Source organism: Coregonus lavaretus, assembly GCF_964263955.1.
Source record: "Coregonus lavaretus genome assembly, chromosome: 5".
Lineage (NCBI taxonomy): Eukaryota > Metazoa > Chordata > Actinopteri > Salmoniformes > Salmonidae > Coregonus > Coregonus lavaretus.
The window spans coordinates 29,857,453-29,880,543 of record NC_139992.1 but is presented as its reverse complement, the minus strand read 5'-3'; the positions used below and the strand labels follow the sequence as shown (position 1 = coordinate 29,880,543).

At 45.4% G+C, this 23,091-nt stretch overlaps 1 protein-coding gene across 1 annotated transcript in view; it reads right to left on the bottom strand.

Annotated features, from left to right (window-relative positions):
- LOC311129228 (cadherin EGF LAG seven-pass G-type receptor 1-like) overlaps positions 1-23,091 on the bottom strand; it is a 135,327-nt gene that overhangs the window by 82,009 nt on the left and 30,227 nt on the right. Inside the window, exons 2-5 of the mRNA XM_084161529.1 lie at positions 4,162-4,330; positions 3,748-3,928; positions 3,144-3,432; positions 853-1,075 (exon numbers count right to left, since the gene is read on the bottom strand). Of these exons, the coding sequence (XP_084017655.1) occupies positions 853-1,075; positions 3,144-3,432; positions 3,748-3,928; positions 4,162-4,330 (862 nt within the window). The remainder of the gene's footprint in view (positions 1-852; positions 1,076-3,143; positions 3,433-3,747; positions 3,929-4,161; positions 4,331-23,091) is intronic.

Here is a 23,091-nt window from a genome sequence, read left to right as displayed (position 1 = left end):
AAGAGAGACTTGAAGGACAATATGGAAGTGGTCGTAAGACCAGTGGTCTAGAGACAGGAAGGAGGAAGTAGCCCCTGCTATAGTGTGTGCGTGTGTGTCTGCCTGCATGTATGCTATGAGGGGCACAGAGGGCACAAGAGTCAGACACCAGATGCCAGCAGAGTAGTGGGAGGTGCGGATGGGGGCAGGGGGGCAGGAAGATACTGCCTATAAAAGAAAACAGTGATAAGAGTACCTCATCACAGGGCACTTCCTGTTTTCACCCTGTTCTACCGTTTCTCACTGACACAAACTATGCTTTTTACATCAACCCACTTTTATGATCCTCACCCCACCTAGAACTTCAAATGGGACTAGCAACAGATCTGACGCAATATTTACACTATTGTGCAAGTGCACTAGTTTTGATCAGAGCCACATAGGGCTGCCACATATAATGTAGTTTCCTATAGTTTATGGGCCGGGAATATGGTGTCATTTGAGAGACAGCCGCTATGTGTTCCTGCCTTGACTAATGGGGTAATGAAAGGTGTTCTAGCTCATTTTCCTATACGGCAGATTCAACAGAGTGTGAACACAAACACACCCCTCTCGTGTTTAATGTAAAGATGTCTCTACACGCCCCACTGAACTGGTACACTGAACTGAGTGAAGTGTGTTTTTTGTGCAACCCTCCCCACACACGCAAACATGTACAGTAGGCATGTCGCTCTGTTAACACATCTAGGCTGTGTGGCTGTATGTGTGTGTGAGGGGAAGATCGACAGGAGATGCGAGAAGAGAGGGTAAATGGGGAGAATAGTACAATAGATGGAGATAGAGAGAGAGAGTAGATGGTTTCCAAGTACTCACATGAATGAGACAGTAAAGTGGAACCTCTGTCGTAGTCCTCTGAAGGTGATGAAAGACTGACCAGGAAAGGACCTGGTGGTCATCTCACAGTAAGGCTTCTCGTACTCTCCCGGGGGACACTGGCACATGAACCCCCCCACCAGCAGGTCCACACATTTCCCCCCATTCTTACACACCCCCGGGACACACCGCCCTGACCGGGCATTCACCTCACAGTGCTCACCTAGGGAGAGAGGGGAGGAGGGAGATAGTATGGTTTAAGAGTTATTAACAGCCAGTCAGACACACAAAAAGTCATATTCATAGACTGCATTCCCATTTATTTTACCCCCTTTTTTCATGGTATCCAATTGGTAGTTACAGTCTTGTCCCATCGCTGCAACTCCCGTACGGACACGGGAGAGGTGAAGGTCGAGAGTCGTGCGTCCTCCGAAACACAACCCAACTGCTCCTTGACACAGTGCCCGCTTAACCCGGAAGCCAGGCGCACCAATGTGTCGGAGGAAACACCGTACACCTGGTGACCCAGTCAGCGTGCACTGCACTCGGCCTGCCACAGGAGTCGCTAGTGCACGATGGGACAAGAACATCCCTGTCGGCCAAATTGTGCGCCGACACTGAGCAAATTGTGCGCCGCCCCATGGGTCTCCCAGTCGCGGCCTGCTGCGACAGAGCCTGGATTCGAACCAGGATCTCTAGAGGCACAGCTAGCACTGCGATGCAGTGCCTTTGACCACTGCGCCACTCGGGAGACCTTGCATTCCCATTTCTGAGAGACAGAAGACACTGAACAGACGTCACTGTTTCCATATTGGTCTGCTGAATGGTTCTCATGGAGGATCTAATAATAATAATAAAATGATAATATTTTATTGTCACATACACCGGATAGATGGAGTGACGTGTTGTTTTACAGGGTCAGCCATACTAATACGGCGCCCCCGGTGCAAATTAGGGTTACAGACACTAACTACTGCTCTGGACATCACATCACCACCACAGATACACAGCTCAGTTTCCCACTGACAGACTGTCTGTCTATGAGACCACAGGAAACTGGCTGACTGGCTCAAGTTTGCAGACCAAAGTGGGCCAGCCAAGGCAGATTCCTGATTCCTCCACTGACAGACTCCCCTGGGTCTGACTGGAACTCCATCTTGGAGTCCATCAGTTTCCTTATCTAAGATGGCCGCCAACCATCGGCGTCAACTCCAGCTCCAGTGTTGTGTCAACCATCATCCCGACAAGATCTGTCCAGGAGGGGGGACGGGGGGGTGGGGGGGGGGGGGACAGCCAGGTATGCGTGGGATGGAGTGGGGTGCAGGATGCCAGAACATCAGAGCTCAGACAATGTCTGGACCCTGGTAATGACTCTTCTCTCTGCGGTATAATCCCTTTTTCTGAGTAGAATTAGGAGGATCTGTTTCCCTGTAATGTGGGAATAATGTGGAAACCTAAGGCGAACACAGTAGGCCCCACTGTCATCGGCCACATAATGGCTCCTGACTAGCTGAGGTTGAACTGTGACCTTCAAAGACTAGGCCACCCATTGGAGGAGAGGAGGGGTGGAGGGTGGTATAATCAGGTAATTACAGCTGATAAGGAAGTGAAGGAGGGAAAGAGAGGAAAGGAGAGGTGGGGTTGTTATTATATTCTACCGGGCCCCATTGTAGGGACAGCGAGATGGAGAGATGTGGTATCATGATGAAAGCTCCCGTTCAGTTGACCTGTAAACTCCATAATAAAAACTTTCTGAGTGCATCTGATAGCACTCAGGATAGCACTGATAGCACCCTCAACCATCACTCATAGGCACAAAGAAAGGAGTAGGGAGTAGGGCCTACTATAGAGTGTACCTGGGGCTGCCAGCTAGACAGCATTCCAACCTCATCTCAAACATAAATCACATTGAGAAAGACCACATGCTTTCCCATTTAGTAAAGGGGTCATTTGTAGTTGATGGTTCATCAGTGGGTTGGCGCATCCTGCTGCTGGCAAACACCAGAGTTGATCTGCAGCCAAAATGACTGCCATGAAATGCGTGCATCACCCAAATTGGAAGCTACACTCTGATGGTGGATGGGGTGACTTACCAGAAAGTACCTACATATAATTTTAAGCTCTTAGAGACCTAGTAAAGTATTAGCCTGGTCCCAGATCTGTTTATGCTACTTTGCCAACTACTATGGCCATTTCACACCCTTGGCAAGACCGCACAACAGCTCAAAGAACAGGCTAGCAAAGGATAATCCAGTATAGAAACAACTCATTCACCGAGTGGAGCAACTCACCAGTGAAGTCTTCCTGACACTCGCATGTATAGCCTCCCTCTCGGCTGCGACACTTCCCGTTGTTCCTGCAGGGTCCTGAGTAGCAGAGGTCTATCTCCGTCTCGCAGTAGTCCCCGGTAAAGCCTGCAGGACAGCGGCAGCGCAGACCGTTGATGGGGTGGATGGGACGGAACAGCACCGTGTTGGAGGAGATGAAGGGCGGGGAGCTGTCAAACTTCAGCACAGACACACACTTCATGTAGTTCTCACACGGCTCCCTCAGGCAGATGTTGTCGTCGAAGGGAAGCACCTGGAATGGATACAATGAATTAGGAAATCGCTCAAATCCAGAAACTGAACTGGGGCGTTGGTTTTCGTTCGCTCCTTCGAATCAGTGGCTGACTTAGATCGGGAAAACCTGAGTCGTGTTCATTAGGGCACACAGTAGCTAAACTTTTCAAAACAACAACAAATATTTATTATTGTTCAGCTAGTACCTTCGAGTTTCTGAGAATGTTCTTCAATTTCGTGCCAACTGTACATGACCCAGTTCTACAGGAGTGCCTATAGGGTAGGTAGGGGTCGATTTGGGATTCATTCAAATGACCTGGTGTGAGTAGGTTACCTGTTGTGATGATATTAGTCGGAGCAAGGTGCGGTTCAGGTAGATATGCTCCTGCAGCTCCTCGGAGGGGAAGTACCTCCCTGGGGGACCCCCTGGCTGCAGCGCCGAGAAGGTCACGTTGAGGATGGCGCCGCGCACGTCTGTGTCGTTCTGGATGTTGAACACAAAGACGGCCTGGCGGCTGGTGGAGAGTAGGGAATAGCGAGTAGAGAATCTTATGATCATAGGGAGCAGAAGTACTGTAGCAGCAACAGAATGGCTACATGGACCTCCATGGAGTAGAAGCTAGAGTTACAACATTTCAATATCTTTCCCCAAAATTCCCAGGTTAGACCGAAATCCCGGTTGGTGGATTATTATTCCCTCCTGATACTGAGAATCTTCCGGAACCCTAAGTAGGAGCAGACAAAGTACCTGGTGGAGAGCACGGCTGCCACACCCTCCAGGAAGAGGGACAGCAGAGGGGACAGGAAGCGCTCCTGAGACATGTTCTCCAGGCGTACCGTGATGCTGTTGGTTAACATGTCGTCTGTGATTATGGTGACACGCAGGGTGCACAGGGCTGTGACCCGATGGATCCCGTCTGGGTAGGGGGAGGAGAGAGAGGGAGGCTAGGGTTAAATGGATGAACTACAGAGCATGGAACAGTTAAAAGGTGGATCAGAACTCATGTACACAATTGAAGCCATGAAGATTTGTTAAGATTTGTTTAGCATTTTGTTGAATATAGAAGTGATCATCATCTAAGTGGATTTATTCCAGAGCAGAAGTAGAGCCAACCACAGTTCAACCACATTAAACACATGAAGATTGGTGTCAACGTTGTTGAATAGTTAATGATTGAGAACATTTTGTTATAACTGTCCCGATCAAAGACATTAAATCAAGTAGACAGAGTCACTGGTAGGCATATACAGTGGCTTGCAAAAGTATTCACCCCCCCTTGGCATTTTCCTATTTTGTTGCCTTACAACCTGGATTTTTGGGGGGTTTGTATCATTTGATTTACACAGCATGCCTACCACTTTGAAGATGCAAAATACTTTTTATTGTGAAACAAACAAGAGATAAGACAAAAAAACTGAAAACTTGAGCGTGCATAACTATTCAGTCAATACTTTGTAGAGCCACCTTTTGTAGCAATTACAGCTGCAAGTCTCTTGGGGTATGTCTCTATAAGCTTGGCACATCCAGCCACTGGGAGTTTTGCCCATTCTTCAAGGCAAAACTGCTCCAGCTCCTTCAAGTTGGATGGGTTCCGCTGGTGTACAGCAATCTTTAAGTCATACTACAGATTCTCAATTGGATTGAGGTCTGGGCTTTGACTAGGCCATTCCAAGACATTTAAATGTTTCCCCTTAAACCACTCAAGTGTTGCTTTAGCAGTATGCTTAGGGTCATTGTCCTGCTGGAAAGTGAACCTCCGTCCCAGTCTCAAATCTGTAGCAAAGGGGGTGAATACATATGCACGCACCACTTTTCCGTTATTTATTTTTTAGATTTTTTAAAAACTATTTTGTGTATGTCCATTACATGAAATGCAAATAAAAATCCAGTTAAATTACAGGTTGTAACGCAACAAAATAGGAAAACGCCAAGGGGATGAATACTTTTGCAAGGCACTGTATCATTTGAATAAATAACCTGTCCTGTCAATGACATGAAAGTGTCAGTATTTTCCCCCTCTTGTCCAGAAACAAACTTTAATTACGTACAGTAAATATCTCAATCCTAACGGCTGACAACGGCACATATCTCTTCTCAGAGGAGATCTAGGGTGCATCCCAAATGGCACCCTACTCCCTATGTAGTGTATTACTTTAGACCAAGGCCCAGTGGCTCTGGTCAGAAGTACTGCACTTTATAGGGAATATAGTGCAATTTGGGACGCATCCCAAGAGTGTGACCACCAACACTTCCCACAAATGAGAGACGTGTGCTGCTCACAGCGATTTCCGGACAAATATTATGTTACAGTGAGACTTGGGAAGGACTGGCTTATATTTTCTTCAGTCTCTGCCAGTATTCTCTCTCTGTGCTGAGCTCCACTTGTTTGTCATGCCATTGTTCTCTCTCTGCTACAGTAGATTGAATTAAGTAGGTCTCCTTGTGATTCCACCTGATTCCACCTAAGTCATTAAACAAATCTGATCTTGATTTCAACTCGTGGAACAACTGAAAACTGCTAAGTCTTACTAACCCATATATCATATACAGGGGCGCAACTTTGGTTTTAGAAGTGGGGGGGACAGTAGGATTAACACTCCAAACAGCCTACCCGACCGCTCGGAGGCGTCCGCATGTCCTAAAGCACACCGTTGCCTTGTTTTGCATCAAATTCCAATGATAAAACTGGGGGTGACAAAAATGCAATTTCAGAATGTGGGGGGGGGGGGGGGGGGGGGGGGACATGTCTCCCGAGTGGCGCAGTGGTCTAAGGCACTGCATCGCAGTGCTAGCTGTGCTATTAGAGATCCTGGTTCGAATCCAGGCTCTGTCGTAGCCGGCCGCGACCGGGAGACCCATGGGGCGGCGCACAATTGGCCCAGGGTATGGGAGGGAATGGCCGGCAGGGATGTAGCTCAGTTGGTAGAGTATGGCATTTGCAACGCCAGGGTTGTGGGTTTGATTCCCACGGGGGGCCAGTATGAAAAAAAAAGTTTAAAAAAAATGTATGCACTCACTAACTGTAAGTCGCTCTGGATAAGAGCGTCTGCTAAATGACTTAAATGTAATGTCGTCGTCCGTCCCCAGTGAAATTTGCACCCCTGATCATATACACTGAGTGTACAAAACATCAAGAACACCTGCTCTTTCCATGACATAGACTGACCAGGTGAAACCTATGATCCCTTATTGATGTCACTTGTTAAATCCACTTCAATCAGTGTAGATGAAGAGGAGGTGACAGGTTAAAGAACACCTTTTTGAATATTGAGACAATTGAGATATGGATTGTGTATGTGTGCCATTCAGAGGGTGAATGGGAAAGACAAAAGATTTAAGTGCCTTTGAACAGGGTTTATGGTAGTAGGTGCCAGGCGCACCGGTTTGTGTCAAGAACTGCAATGCAGCTGGGTTTTTCATGCTCAATAGTTTGACACAACTGTGGGAAGCATTGGAATCAACATGGGCCAGCATCCCTGTGGAACGCTTTCAACACCTTGTAGAGTCCATGCCCTGACGAATTGAGGCTGTTCTGAGGGCAAGGGGGGAGGGAGGGGGTGCAACTCAATATTAGGAAGTTGTTCCTAATGTTTGGTATACTCAGTGTAGATCCTACAGGCCTGGGCCCATTCGTTTTAATGCTGGGTTATAGGGAGAGAGCTGACAACTCAAAACTGCTAACTCTAACTGATCAATCCAAGTCTATAGGGCTAGGCTATATGTTCAACACCAAGCATACAGAGAGAGCCTATAGGGCTCTAATACTGTGGTATCTGTGATGTAGGAGGAGAGTTGCCAACAGGTGGCTGCAGCAGTTGAAATACTGTTGAAACGTCTCTGAGTGGGAGATCGGGTTGCAGGAGTCTTTTTGAGTCAATGTGTATGCGGGCTTGAGAGAGGCGGCTGAGCGGCAGGTGCCTTGTCAGTCACTCTCCCCCAAATTAGGTCATTTCTCAGGACCCCTATACCACTTTCTACCCCGCCTCCCCCCTTCCCATATCCCCTCTCTGCTCCCGCCCCCGTCAGTGCCTCTGTTCATCAAACTGCCTCACACTGTTTAACAGACAGGGTGTTGATACCATTGTCTCCTCACAGCCTCCTCCTCCTCCTCCTCCTCCTCCTCCTCCTCCTCACAGCCTCCTCCTCCTCCTCCTCCTCCTCCTCCTCCTCCTCTCCCTCTTCTCTAAAGTGTTGGCCAGTGTGTCATCATCATCAGACAAAGAAGAGCAAGACGACCCATGTTTTCCACTCTGTTACACCCACATTCCCTTAATTCACGGTAGAGAGACTGTGCTCTACTAACACAGAGAGTATCTGTTACATTAGCCATCCGTTACAGAGTAGCCTACCCAGTTGTCCACTCCCCACCTGTCCCTCTGCCTGTCTGTCCGCACAATACACTGTTAGTACACATGGTGGTCTAGAAGCTAGATCAAACAGCTGATTGATTGAAACACAAACACATATGCAAGCAGGGATGGTCAGACAAACGTATGCGTGCACACACACTTTCACACACACACACACACCCCAGAAAGTCATAATGCAGGAGCCAGGTGTAAGAGGTTCCAGTCACCTGTTCAGTGTTGTCATTAAGCAGCGGTGAAGCAGGTCCTGACACTAGCTGTTGGCACTCAGCTTAAGACAACAGTAGCACTCTAAACCCGTTGCAGTTGAGAGTACAGCTCAAGCCGTCTTGATTGTGGGCTGAATGATGTGTTTGACACATGTTTCATCGCCTGTTCACAGTGTACTCAAAAGGCAATCTAAGCTATTCACTCACTGAGTAAACTAACCAGGAAAAGGCCTACTGTATTGGCCATGAAGTACATGCACACAGTCCTGACTCTCTAAGTAAGTTACTACATAGATCCACTGAACTTCATTCTGTTCCCCACACACAATGCTGAGGGAATGAGGGTTGTCAACAGGCCATTAACAGGGGAGAACAAGGTTAAATACAGGGAGAGTTTTACAGGTCTGCCATATTTTTCCTCTCTCTTTCCTGTGGCATCCCAAGAGAGATTGCTAGAGAGAGAGATGCTATTTATATCTCCCCAGCTGTTCTATTTGGGATCAATGAGAGGGCAACACACACACACACACAGGGTGTCCCTGGGCAGATCACAGCCAGTCATCCCAGGGTGTGTCACATTCAGACACCATGGAAACAGGAGCTCTCTGACGGTAAACAGGACTACAGAGTGACATGGGGGAAGACAGGACCCATCCCAGGGTGATATAAAACACCACATTACAAAGATGCCGTTTACAAGTATATTTGAGTTTGTCACAATGAAATATCCTGATGAAGGTCTATGGAGTCTGAAACTTTGGTGAAATAAGATCAATTACATTTGTTGGAAGCATCAAGATCGCCAGTGTGCTACAGTTTTCTAATTTTTTTTGTCTTTATTTTTGTCATTTAGCAGACGCTCTTATCCAGAGCGACTTACAGGAGCAATTAGGGTTAAGTGCCTTGCTCAAGGGCACGTCGACAGATTTTTCACCTAGTCGGCTCGGGGATTAGAACCAGCGACCTTTCGGTTACTGGCACAACGCTCTTAACCACTAAGCTACCTGCCGCCCGAGCGGCAATTACGATATGCCAAGCATTTATGAACTAGTAATAACCATTAAGAAGATATGAGACTGATATACTAGTGCAAACGTAAATAAACTAATATATTATCTAAGCAATAAAACTCCTTAACGTCACAGCATATCACTCATTGTTTTATTAGTCATCTCAGCCAGACAATATACTGCCGAGCTGTAGCAGTGAATGAATCATAGATATGATGATTGCAATTGTGCTTATTGGATTAATAAAATGAAATAAACCGCAATCTGTTTTCCATAGACACAGATCTAGTCAGCAATAACTGCCTCAATCCTATCCATAAGTGGGAGAAACTCAAAACTCACCTTAGATCAGTGTCTAGGAGCATCTTGTTTATGAGGCAGGAGGTGCTAAGGCTGTTAACAGACTGTGAGACAGTGATAAGCATGACACCAGCCAGTCCCTGTATTTTATAAGCCATCTTAACTATGATGGAGCTAGACACTGGGACACTGGGACATTCCACCAAGGTCCCCAGCTGTCACAGTGAGTGACAACAACATCTTTGTCTATATCACTAACTGACCCACCCACCCACCCATTCTGGGGATCGATGACAATGCTGTCACTTTCTGTCTATGGTCTGTCACTGACAGAGTGTGGTCATCATGGTGTGGGGTAAATTATTTTTCAACTCACAATTTAGGAAGCATGTTTAAATGTTAGAAATGATGTTGAAAAATCCTCATAGAAACAACAGGTGATTTTCAATTCAATAGAATGAACTAAAAAATGAAGCAGAGCACAACCCTGGTGGCCACCCACTCCATCCAACGACGACAGCAGTGTTTTCACAGATAACGGAAGAAGCAGAGAGAGGGTGGTAAAACAAACGACAGACGTCTCATCTGTACGACAGTCGACAGGTTCCCCTCGCAAACCTGTCAACCCCACCCGTGTGAGACAGAGGGGGGATTCAGACCCCCCCACACTAGGAAGAGAGTGGTATGTTCCGCTCCTAAATCACTATGACAGGGGAAAGAAGGAAAGGACAACCCCTGCATTCCACACAAAGACCAATCCTTCCCTGCATTGGCTTGTTTGCAGTGGAAATGTGATTATTTAAATCATTTTGACATTTACCACAGTCAAATAGCATGGTAATATGAGGAATAGTGTTTAATCCTTGAAGAAAGCCAACAATTATTACAACAGACATACTAGAAGGCAAGTCAGTATAAAGTAATTTTTTCTTATTTTACTGGCAACCACGTTTTATTGCGCAATAAAAATGTAAAGGTACAGCGACCAATGAAAACCAGTGAAAACTGAGCCCTATTTAGCAGGTATAATAAAACGCCACAAAGCGACCAACTGACCCCTTTCTCTCTCCGAACGTTCAAATATTTGAATCACAACAATGATTCGAAACCGACCGTACCTCGACCAATCAGTGTCTAGAGTGATATCAGCTCCCTCCTTCCCTGTGACACACCTAACCGCCCCTGGCCTATCAGGTACAGAGCAAACAAACAGGTTGTTTGACTTTAGAGTCAATCCCACACTTTCACTGACAGTTTGGCTTTCTCAAAAATCTGCTTGAGAAAGTGCAATCTCTCTCTCTCCCTCTCACGCAGACACACACACAGTGAAACTTTTCCCTATAAGAACTTGGTAACTAACCGTTGTGCCCTGGATCCAGTAGAAGAGTTTCTATCACACAGTGTGAGCAAACAGACAGACTAGGATGTAGGATCACATATCAGCAGCCTACAGACATGCTGCCAGATATCCTGCTGTCTGTGTGATAGTAAGAAGAACAGGGGAAATCACCTCCTCTCTCATCATCTCTACCATAATGACCATTATATCCTACAGACTGACAGAATGGGAAAGACAATCATACTAGAATCAATCTATCTATTACTCAGGAATTCAATATGCATGACATGAGATGATTGGTTCGGGAAATGAATAGATTAAATGAGGACGGAAAGGTTCTTAGTAGTTGCCAAGTGGATGTATATTATGCGAGTGTGGGGAGGAGAGGAAAGGAGAGCAGGAAACAAAGAAACTGTAGCTGACAGAGATAATCACTGCAGATGATTGGGGATGACTGGGGCCTCCCTGAGACAGACAGACAGCTGTGCATCTGTCTCTCCCTACACACAACTGGCACACACATCAATCACGTCTCCACACACAAACCCACACAACTGCCATAGGTATCAATCAGGGGAGGACAGGAGATACTGACACCACGGCAAATCATTTTAGTACCATTATCAACTATCACTAATATAACTTTAACATCTCTGTTGCCAGACTACTGGGATGTGACTTTATCATGATAGCATGATAGTGTTTAAATATAGGCAATGTGTCAGGGACAGGTAGTAGGAACGTTGGCCGTGAGTCTGACCAGTGGCCCTTTAAATGAAACCATGTTCCAGGATCAATGGTTAACTCTACAGGAATGTGCAGAGTGACTGGGTTCACCGAGAAATACTGGCAGGTTTATAGACCACTAGAAAAAGCTGGAGCTCTTCTATCAGTTCACTCTTTAAAGTTTTTGAACTATGGCTGCATCCCAAATGGCCCCGTTCCCTATATATTGCACTACATAGGGAATAGGGTGCCATTTGGGACACTCCCTATATGTTTCCCATCCACACTGCTGCTCTCACTCATATTCCCCTTCACCAGGAATGAATTGTGCAAAGTCAGCGGAGAGTTGTCAGTGTCAACTGTAATTCCTCCACTGGCAGTCCATTCAAGTGAAGGAAGAGCTAGTCTACTACATATCTGGCGCAGTGGTCTAAGGCACTGCATCGCTGTGCTAGCTGTGCCACTAGAGATCCTGGTTCAAATCCAGGCTCTGTCGTAGCCGGCTGCGACTGGGAGACCAATGGGGTGGCGCACAATTGGCCCAGGGTAGGGGAGGGAATGGCTGGCAGGGATGTAGCTCAGTTGGTAGAGCATGGTGTTTGCAACGCCAGGGTTGTGGGTTTGATTCCCATGGTATGAAAACAAAACCAAAAAAATGTATGCACTCACTAACTGTAAGTCGCTCTGGATAAGAGCGTCTGCTAAATGACAAAAATGTAATATCTTAGCTCATCCCTTCCCTCGCTCGCACTATCTTTATCGGTCTCTGTCCGTCTGTATCTGTGTCTCATCCCTGTCTGTCCAGCAGGCCCGGTGGACTCTACACCCAGAATCCTTTATCTAACAGGATTAGTGTTTATGTACGTCTGGCCGCAGCTTTGATCTGCTCTGGCCTGAAGACAGACACACGGACTGCGTCTCAAATGGCGCCCTGTTCCCTTTATAGTCCAATACTTTTGACCAAGGCCCATAGGGATCTGGTCAAAGGTAGTGCACTATATAGGGAATAGGGTGCCAGTTGAAACGTAACCATGGACATACCTGAGAATAAATATGTCTGGGGAGATGAGAGGGGCTTTCACTGAGTGCTTCCAGACACACTGACAGTAATAGAGGAGAGGAGGAGAGCTTCTGGCCACTACTCCTCTTTTGAGGCTGCCAGAGGTAGTGTCCAAAAGTGTACCCTGCCATATTCTGTGTCTATCTGTAACTCTGCGGCCCTGGCTGTTTTGGAAGCGCTGGTGATGATGTCAAAGAGGTGTCCTATCCCACTAGACTAGCAAAATTCACTTCATGTCATAACTCAGACACACATACACAAAAACACACACAGCTGTCCCAGCAAAATCCCACTCGACACCTGCATCTCGCTCGTGGGTCCCGAGACCCCTCTTCTTCCACCTCTTCCCCCTCCTCTTCCTCTTCCTCCTCCTCCTCCTCCCCTACGGTACAATCACAGACTAAAGTGTGAGCTAACTGGGATTACTGCGCTCTCACTTAGTCAGTCAGTCACTCAGCCGTAGTTGTGAGGAGAGGAGAGCAGAGCAGCAAGCAGGAAGGGACACAAAAGACTCCTTTCACCCCAGGAAGAGAGAAGGGGGGCTAACAGGGAATAACATCCCTTCGACAGCACTGGAACAGGTGGGATTACAACACAGGAACAGACATATACTTATCCTTACTACAGGGAGAAATTAAATTGTTCCAGAGTGATCATAAAATGCAATCATGACACCCTATTCCAAATCAAATCCAATCAAATGTTATTTGTCACATGCTTTGTAAGCAACAGGTGTAGTGCAACAGTGTAATGCTTACTTTTGGGACGTTCCCAACAATGCAGAGAGAAAGAAAATAGAGAAATAATAGAAGAGTAAAACACGTAATTCTGATAACCAGGTGGCGAATCGTATCTCTGCATGTCTGGCAGACATATCAGTATGGATGACGGATCACCACCTCAAGCTGAACCCTGGCAAGACGGAGCTGCTCTTCCTCCCGGGAAAGGACTGCCCGTTCCATGATCTCGCCATCACGGTTGACAACTCCGTTGTGTCCTCCTCCCAGAGTGCGAAGAGCCTTGGCGTGACCCTGGACAACACCCTGTCGTTCTCCGCTAACATCAAGGCGGTGACCCGATCCTGCAGGTTCATGCTCTACAACATTCGGAGAGTACGACCCTGCCTTACACAGGAAGCGGCACAGGTCCTAATCCAGGCACTTGTCATCTCCCGTCTGGATTACTGCAACTCGCTGTTGGCTGGCCTCCCTGCCTGTGCCATTAAACCCCTACAACTCATCCAGAATGCCGCAGCCCGTCTGGTGTTCAACCTTCCCAAGTTCTCTCACGTCACCCCCCTCCTCCGCACACTCCACTGGCTTCCAGTTGAAGCTCGCATCCGTTACAAGACGATGGTGCTTGCCTATGGAGCAGTGAGGGGAACGGCACCTCCGTACCTTCAGGCTCTGATCAGTCCCTACACCCAACCGAGGGCATTGCGTTCATCCACCTCTGGCCTGCTGGCTCCCCTTCCTCTGCGGAAGCATAGTTCCCGCTCAGCCCAGTCAAAACTGTTCGCTGCTCTGGCACCCCAATGGTGGAACAAGCTCCCTCACGACGCCAGGACAGCGGAGTCACTCACCACCTTCCGGAGACATTTGAAACCCCACCTCTTTAAGGAATACCTGGGATAGGATAAATTAATCATTAAATAATATGTGCACTCACTAACTGTAAGTCGCTCTGGATAAGAGTGTCTGCTAAATGCCGTTAATTTAATGTAAATAACTACATTGCCTTCAGAAAGTATTCACACCCCTTGACTTTTTACACATTTTGTTGTGTTACAAAGAGGGATTGAAAATGATTTAATTGTATTTTTTTGTCAACGATCTACACACAATAATCTGTAATGTCAAAGTCGTAGAAAAATTCAAATATTTAGAAAACATTTATGGAAAATAAAACATTTGATTAGATAAGTATTCTACCCCCTAAGTCAATACATGTTAGAATCACCTTTGGCAGCAATTACAGCTGTGAGTCTTTTTGGGTAAGTCTCTAAGAGCTTTGCACACCTGGATTGTACAATATTTGCACATTATTCCTTTTTTTAATTCTTCAAGTTGGTTGTTGATCAAATATTTGGCCTTGTGTTTAAGGTTATTGTCTTGCTGAAAGGTGAATTTATCTCCCAGTGTCTGTTGGAAAGCAGACTGAACCAGGTTTTCCTCTAGGATTCTGCCTGTACTTAGCTCTATTCCGTTTATTTTTATCCTAAAAAAGTCTCTAGCCCTTGCCAATGACATGCATACCCATAACATGATGCAGCCACCACCATGCTTGGAAATATGAAGAGTGGTACTCAGTGATGTGTTGTGTTGGATTTGGCACAAACATAACGCTTTGTATTCAGGACAAAAAAATAATTTATTTGCCATATTTTTTACTTTAGTGCCTTATTGCAAATAAGATACATGTTTTGGAACACTTTTCTTCCGTACAGGCGTCCTTATTTCACTCTGTCATGCAGGTTTAGTATTGTGGAATAACTACAATGTTGTTGATACATCCTCATTTTTGTCCTATCACAGCCATTTAACTCCGTAACTGAGTGGTTTTCTTCCTTTCCAGCAACTGAGTTAGGAAGGACGCCTGTATCTTTGTAGTGATTGGGTGTATTGATACACCATCCAAAGTGTAATTGATCACTTATCCCCCCCCCCCCCATCTATCAATAGGTGCCCTTCTTTGCGAGGCATTGGAAAACCTCCCTGGTTTTTGTGGTAGAATCTGTGCTTGAAATTCACTACTCAACTGAGGGACCTTACAGATAACTGTATGTGTGGGGTACAGAGATGGCGTAGTCAATCAAAAATCATGTTAACCACTATTACTGCACACAGAGTGAATCCATGCAACTTTTTTTATTTTTACTCCTGAACTTATTTAGGCTTGCCATAACAAAGGGGTTGAATACTTATTGACTCAATACATTTCAGCTTTTCATTTATTATTAATTTGTAAAATATTATAAAAACAATATTCCCCTGTGACATTATGGGGTATTGTGCGTAGACCAGTGACACAAAACCTCAATTTAATCCATGCTAAACTCAGGCTGTAACCCAACAAAATCTGGAAAAGGTCAAGGGGTGTGAATACTTTCTGAAGGCACTGTAGGAATAACGTTATAGACCCTTCTCCTGTTACCAAGCCATTCCCGTCTAAGGCTGTGTGCTGCTTCCATTTTAACCTGTGGTTATCCCCATTTAAGGCCAGACCCAGGGAGAAGAAAAGAGCCACTGTTACAGCAAGACGACTACTAAAATGAGTCCAAATGAAGGACTAACAGCTTGATTTGCTATTTAGCTGTTGTTACTCCATCTTATCCACAATAGGCTGGTCTAGGCCATTGTCCTCTCTCTCACAGCTAGAGGCTGCTCAACGAGTTGTTACACTGGACCTGAGATTCTAAACACAGATAGAACAGAGTGCTTTGCTGTTGGTTGCCCATGTTGTCACTATAGGCCTAAGGTTTCAGATGGTGGTGGCTGAAAGCTGGAATTGCATTACAAGGTATATTAGATTAAGAAGCCAAGGGAGAGAAAGCGAGAGAGGGGGAGAGAGTGGAGAGAGTTTCATGTTCATTGTCTATTAAATTAGCTGGCAATAATTCGCCGGGTGTCATGCGATGTTCATCTGCTGTGAGGACAGAGACCGAGAATAGAGCCTGATGGCATTTCTACACTACAGGAATACAGTCACACGATGGATCACTGGATGGTCTCATCCACCAGCCGGCTCTCTCTCTCTCTCGGTTATATTTGCTAGCAATTATCCTGGGGACGAGGTCACTGGTGGCTACAGGGTCCTGTTGCTTTATCAGGGTTCATTAACTTCCCAAATCAGCAGCAATCAAAGTGCTCTCGTCGTCTCGTTGGAAGACACATACCGTCTTAATTGATTTTCACCGCTTAGATCTACTTAGCGGTTAACTCTGCAACTCAGCATCTCTTCCTACCTCTCTGTTCTCTCTCCTCTAATCGAGTTCCGGCTCTCCATTTCCCCTCATTATAAGGTCAGAGGTCATCATATCCAGGTGTCTCCTACTCATCACCAGATGGAAAGGTAGACGTGGCTCTCATGCACTGACCTAGGACCAGTTGTACCCTCCCCCAATATTAACCGTAGCGATTTGTTAGGGAAAGTGCAAAACTGACCTTCGATCAGTTTCTAGGGGCAACTTCTTCCTACTCCCCTCCAGACTGTTCTAAGGTGGAGGAAAGGGGGGAGGAAAAAAGGAGGGGTATTAGAAACAGGGGAGGAGAGGTTGATTAGAAAGAGGGAAAGGAGCGAAGAGATGGGGGAGGAACGAGAAGGGGTATGTCCGGAACAGATTAAGGGAGGGTTTAAGGCGTCCACATGCTTCCCAGACTAAACAGTTCGGAATATATTGCGACGTTTTTGTTCGTTTTGGACTTCAGTAAGGTTTTTTCAGCTGTTCGGGCACAACAGGCAAGCCGAAGTCGGTAGCCGAAGTCTACGCCCCTTCATCAGTGATTGGTCAACAGTAGGGATTCTTCAATAAAGTCTTTGTCATTCAATGAGAGACGACTCGTTTTCATGCACATTATTTCCTGAGTGCCTGTCCCTTACGGTTGTCAGAGCAGCTTACCGATCACTGCACCTGTACACAGCCCATCTGTAATTAGCCCACCCAACTACCTCATCCCCATATTGTTATTTATTTTTGCTAATTTGACCCCAGTATCTCTATTTGCACATCATCTTCTGCACATCTATCACTCCAGTGTTAATACTAAATTGTAATTATTTTGCACTATGGCCTATTTATTGCCTTACCTCCATAACTTATTACATTTGCAAACACTGTATATAGATTTTCTATTGTGTTATTGACTGTATGTTTTGTTTATCTCATGTGTAACTCTGTGTTGTTGTTGTTTTTATCGCACTGCTTTGCTTTATCTTGGCCAGGTCGCAGTTGTAAATGAGAACTTGTTCTCAACTGGCCTACCTGGTTAAATAAAGGTTAAATAAAAAAACGGAGACGCACGCTTACTCTTTAAGAATAGTGGCCACAGCAACTACACAGCCACCATGGGCTGACCTAAATACTCCTCTGTAGCCGGGGCCTTGGAGCATGGCCAGACAGAGAGCAAGAGAGAGAAAGAGAGAGGGGGGAGAGAGGGAGGTGAGAGAGAGAGAGGAGAGAGTGAGAGAGGGGGAGAGAGGGAGGTGAGAGAGAGAGAGAGAGAGAGAGAGAGAGAGAGAGAGAGAGAGAGAGAGAGAGAGAGAGAGAGAGAGAGAGAGAGAGAGAGAGGGGGGGAGAGTATGAAGAGAGAGATACAATATGTAGAGAAAGAGAGATGGAGCGAGAGACAGAGGATGCACCAGGGTTTGACCTAGGTTCTGTGATTATATGATTACATGTTCCTGACAAGATAAAACCCCTTTACCCATTACTTTATCTGCCTTATCTGCTGTAGTCAATCAGTGACAAAATTGATTAATTATCAGCATATTTCCCTGCTCAGATTGCTTTGCTTTCTCCTTTTAGCTGGATATGAGTACAGAATTCACAAACCCTGCATCACACTAGAGCTAGAGAGCGAGAGAAAGAGAAAGAGCGATAGAGCGATAGAGAGGAGGAGTGGGGAGGGAATATGGGAAAGAGAGAGAGAGAGATGGAGAGAGAGAGAAAAGAGAGAGGGAGATCTTCAATAACAGTGTTTAAAAAGTAAAATAAACAATGTCTGTGCTATCTAAGATGTGGAATAGGCTTCCTGTGGCATGCTACTGCACTGTGAGAGGGAAGAGGGTATGAGATGAGGAGATAGCTCTGTCTGTCTGGGTGATAAACTCACTCAGCAACACAACACAATGACGAAACCACCCTACCAAATCAAAACAATACACAAAACATGTCAACAATGAAGCACAGTCAATCAGGCCTATCAAAACTACTCATACCGCTAGGCCAGGGTAAAGTATCTTATTTCCTTAACATTTTAGCTTACATTTTCACACTAGTGAAGAGACACAGAAGCACATGAAAAGAAAGCACATGAGAAAGAATCACTACTGTCGATTACTTATAGGTTTTACATTTGACCTAAAACTTACAGCTTTTAAATTCCCCTAAACTTAACCTAACCTTGAAATCACCTGGGTTGTAAATCAAAGAATGTTCTCTGATCACTCAATCAGATTAAGGAATTTAAGGAACATACAAAGTAGTGATGGGGGGGGGGGGGGGGGAATCGATACAGTTATATATTGGGATATTATTTTTGACGATATATCATATCATTTTGACAATATTGCAATATTATTTTTGCGCTAGTTGGCTGTACCTGCACAAAAACGTCAGTACTTGTCCTTCACAGCTTGTTCTCCATCTTCTTTTTAAATAGGGAGCCAATATATTTTCAGCACTTTTAATTCCATGACTGATCAAAACTCGTTTTCTCAAGACTCTCTCTTGTCCCACTGCAGCAGACATTTGGTGAGAAATATGTTTGGAACATCGAATCGCAATAAAATCACAGTATTGAATTGGAATGCATATAGAACCGTGAGTATCGCAATACATTTCGGCACGTAAGTACTGTGATAAAATCATATCGTGAGGTCCCTGGCAATTTCCAGCCCTAATACAAAGTTAGAATGGATGAATGCTATGAACTTTCTAATCTTATGACATTCATGATCAAGGTAAGAACAGTATTGGACTAATGTCACACAGCTGCCTCAGGCACACACACAAAAGCAGACAGACACACACACATGCACACACAAGCGCTTGCATGCAGGCACACACATACAGTGTCCCACACATGCTAATGTATGGTCAAAGACAGTATTCCCCCTCTCCCTCTTTCTTCAGAGAGCTATAGACCTCCCACCTGAAGCACATCTGCTTTCTGCAGCAGCAGCCACCCTCTCTCTCCATCTCCCACACTCTGTCCCTCACTCTCTCTCCCGCCCTCCCTCCCCCTCCCTTAGACTGGTATGGCTGCAGCACCCATAGACTGACATCTCAGTATAACTCAGTGTAACACACTAGATTACTTTCTCAGACATCCTCTCTTATTAATAACCTCCACAGGCACTCAGAGATATTCCACAGGAATGCATTCATCTGTAAGAGAGATTAAGGAATGCTCTTTTATATGTGCAGGTCTGTCTTGGCAAGCGTGTGTGTGTGTGGAGGAGGGGATTGTGTGTGTGTGTGTGTGCATGATCCATGTCTCTGACCATTAGCGCTCTCTGAGTACGTTTACATGCACACTAATAATTCAATATTAAACTGATTTTGGCATTAGTCATGTAAACACCTTACTCTGCTTATCTTAATCGGCATTAGGTCATAATCGAAGTAAGCATATCTGAGCAATCTTTCAAATTATTAGGACACGTAAACACCTTCATCAGAGTTGCAGCGGTTTATTTGCATGTGCTAGCACGAGCGTCCTTCTTTTACGTGAGTGACGTGATTTTAGAAAAACTAAAAGTATTCATTTTAGAAACAGTTTTTACAAACAAAATCTATATGTCAGAATTCAGAATCAAATAGGCTTCACAAAAATAACGTGGTCGCTGTGGTAGAAAGTTTATTTTGATTGCCGATTTTCTGTATTTATCAAAGTCCCATCAGGTAGGCTGGTTTCAGATGTGTCCATGTAAACAGGATTATTAGGGAAATCGTTCTTGCAAAGAATGTAAATGTGTAAATCAAACTATTATATTAATCTGACTATTCACAATAATGGCATTATTGTGTGCATGTAACCATACTCTCTGGAAAGAGTCTGAAGGCATTCCTTTGTTCCTCGACACTTATAGTGTTATGGTAGAGTGTAGCAGTGTTAGCCCCCTTCGTTGCCAGACAGGTAAACTGGGGTCTGCTCTGCACGGTGCTCATTTAGAATCTGCACGGTTACTAAATCCAACATGGAGATTACAACATAGAGATCCATCGAGGTCAACACATCTGGTGGTAGCACAAATAATTAACTACCGTCCTATGACACTTATGACATGTTTCAGCAGCACAATAACAAAATAACAAACTATTTGGAAGCACTTCAAAATATGTAATATAAGAGCTATTTCCCCCCTTCTCATAAGTATCTTTCTTAATCATTTTAGTCATTTAGCAGACGCTCTTATCCAGAGCGACTTACAGGAGCAATTAGGGTTAAGTGCCTTGCTCAAGGGCACATCGACAGATTTTTCACCTAGTCGGCTCGGGGATTAGAACCAGCGACCTTTCGGTTACTGGCACAACGCTCTTAACCACAAAGCTACCTGCCGCCCCACGAGGGGGTGTGGCAGGGTGAGTTCATTGGTTCCATTGCCACAGGCGGTTCTAACTCTGTGTGTCTTCTCTCTCTCTTGTCACAACGCCCTCCTCCCTCCATTTTGTCAACAATTAATTTCCATCTACGATAAAGCGGTCGTCGACAATAACACCACACAGGTAGACACAGTCAACATGCTGCAACACGGCTCCTAGAACTTTAATAACAGTGTGTGTGACTGTGCGCGCGTGTGTGTATGTGCTCGTGTGTCTGTGTGCGTGCGTCTTTTAATGAGCACTGAAGGTATTTCATATCTCTCTCGCTGAGTGGAGTGTGGCGGGGCCAGAACCATAACTCATAGCCAGCAGAATGAAGTACCTCTATCTCTGAGGAGAGATATCATAGTTGTGTGATGTGAGGATGCGAAGTAAAGTGAGGGTCGTCACTCCAGGCGCGTTACTGAAGTCATACAGTAATTTACTATTTCCCCTTAACCCCCCACTGTGTAGGGAGGGAGGGATGTAAATATATTTTCTTTTCTTTTTTTGACAGGGAGTCAATGCTGAGACCAAGGTCTATTTACCACATGAGCCATGTTTAGCACAATACATGTCAAAATACAATATACATATTAAACTACACATCCATATACACATTAAATACATGTTATTATATACAATACATGAAAAGCAACAAAAAAAAACACGTCAGTGGAATTCCTCTTATCCCTAGACAGCCTCTTATCCCTCCCAGAGAAAAGGAGGAGAGGAGGCTGAGGAGGACCGGAGAAGGCTGAAGGCCTCTTCACTGTCTGTACGTAGGAGGTAAAGGTATCTCATCCCTCCATTCCTGCTCTCCCTGTCATCCCTCACTACCACCCACAATGCACTGCTGCTTAACAGCTCCCCAAAGGAGAGGACGGGGGGAGGACGGGAGGAGAGGAGGAAGGGAGGAAGAGGGGGATGGTGGATTCCTCTCTATTCCTTTACTTCCACAATCACATTCCCTCGCTCTCTCTCACTTCAAAAGAGTCTCCTGGTGAGCCAGGGATTATTCACCTTCAGTCAAGCAGAAAGCTTCATTTCACTCTGAAAAAGACCACAATTACATCCCATTCCACTGCAATAAAACAGCAGCCCTCGTAATATTCAGTTAACCACTCTATTCTTATGTGAAAACACTTCAGAAGCCTTTAGTATTAGTTGACTGGTGTTTCAGTCTAGAGCCTACCTCTTCAACCATGAGGAGCCCTGTATTTCTCTATCGCCCTTTCTCACGGGCACGCAAGCACGCACACACACCCCATCTCTCCCCACACACGTATGTAGTTTGGCTTACACACATTCCTCCATCCGCCTCATTAATGGGACTACAGATGTGTTAGTATGGGGCCTGGGCCTTTACTGAGCCTTTACACATTTCCATTTCACACTTGTACATGTTACCCACTTATACATGCAGTGAAACAGGATAAATATAAGCATCCACTATTTGACCTTTGTGGATTTGTGCCTCAGAAGTGTTGTGGTGTGGAGCTAGAGAGATTGGGTTGAAGCCTTTTCATCCAGCTCAGAGACCAGAGTGGAAGGAGTGGGTAATAGAGAGCACCTGGCCTAGTCTGCCTGCCTCTGTAGATTTCCCCTGATCTGCCTCTCTCCCTGCCTAATCTCTCTCTCTCCTCTTAAACCCCAGTGTGGTGGGCTGGGCCGGTACAGCTTTGTTCCTTGGACCAGAGGGGTAGTAAAACCGAGGGGAACCAGAACAGAACAAGGCACGGTGGAGGAGGAGGAGATGGTGGCTGCCTTCCTGCTACTGAGGTATTTAAGGTTTACAGCCCTGGTCCTGGGCAGCAGAGAGAGAGAGCGGGCAGGGCAGGCACCCAGCCAAAACTCAATTAAAACATCAATAACTCAGCCAAGAGGAGCACCAGGTGGGCATGAGCCTATTGCCTATTCACTCACAAGTCAACTCACAGGCTGATCACAGACTTGTAGTTTTGAAGTGGATGTAAAGGGTACATGCTTCTGTATTTGCTTTCATTTGTCTTTAAATATTTGTTCTAGTTTGTACAAGAACATGTTACATTTGTGCAGAGAAGTAAAATATATTAGTTATGGCATTGGTTTTATATTGGATAGGCATCTATGGTGAGCGGGAAAATTATTGTAAGAAATAAAAATCCACCTGTGAAGTTTTGTCCGTAAATCTACTGTAGTCTGATAATTATTAGGTTTCAAATCCCCCATGACAGGTTTAAACATCCGGAAAATGATCAATGATTTATAATTGAAACCCTTTCTTAGAGATGACAGTGTGTCTGTGGGCTATCCTCGCGGCGGTAGGCAGCTAAAGACGTCTAGCATAGAGTAGGGGTGAAATAGTGGGGATGTTTCACA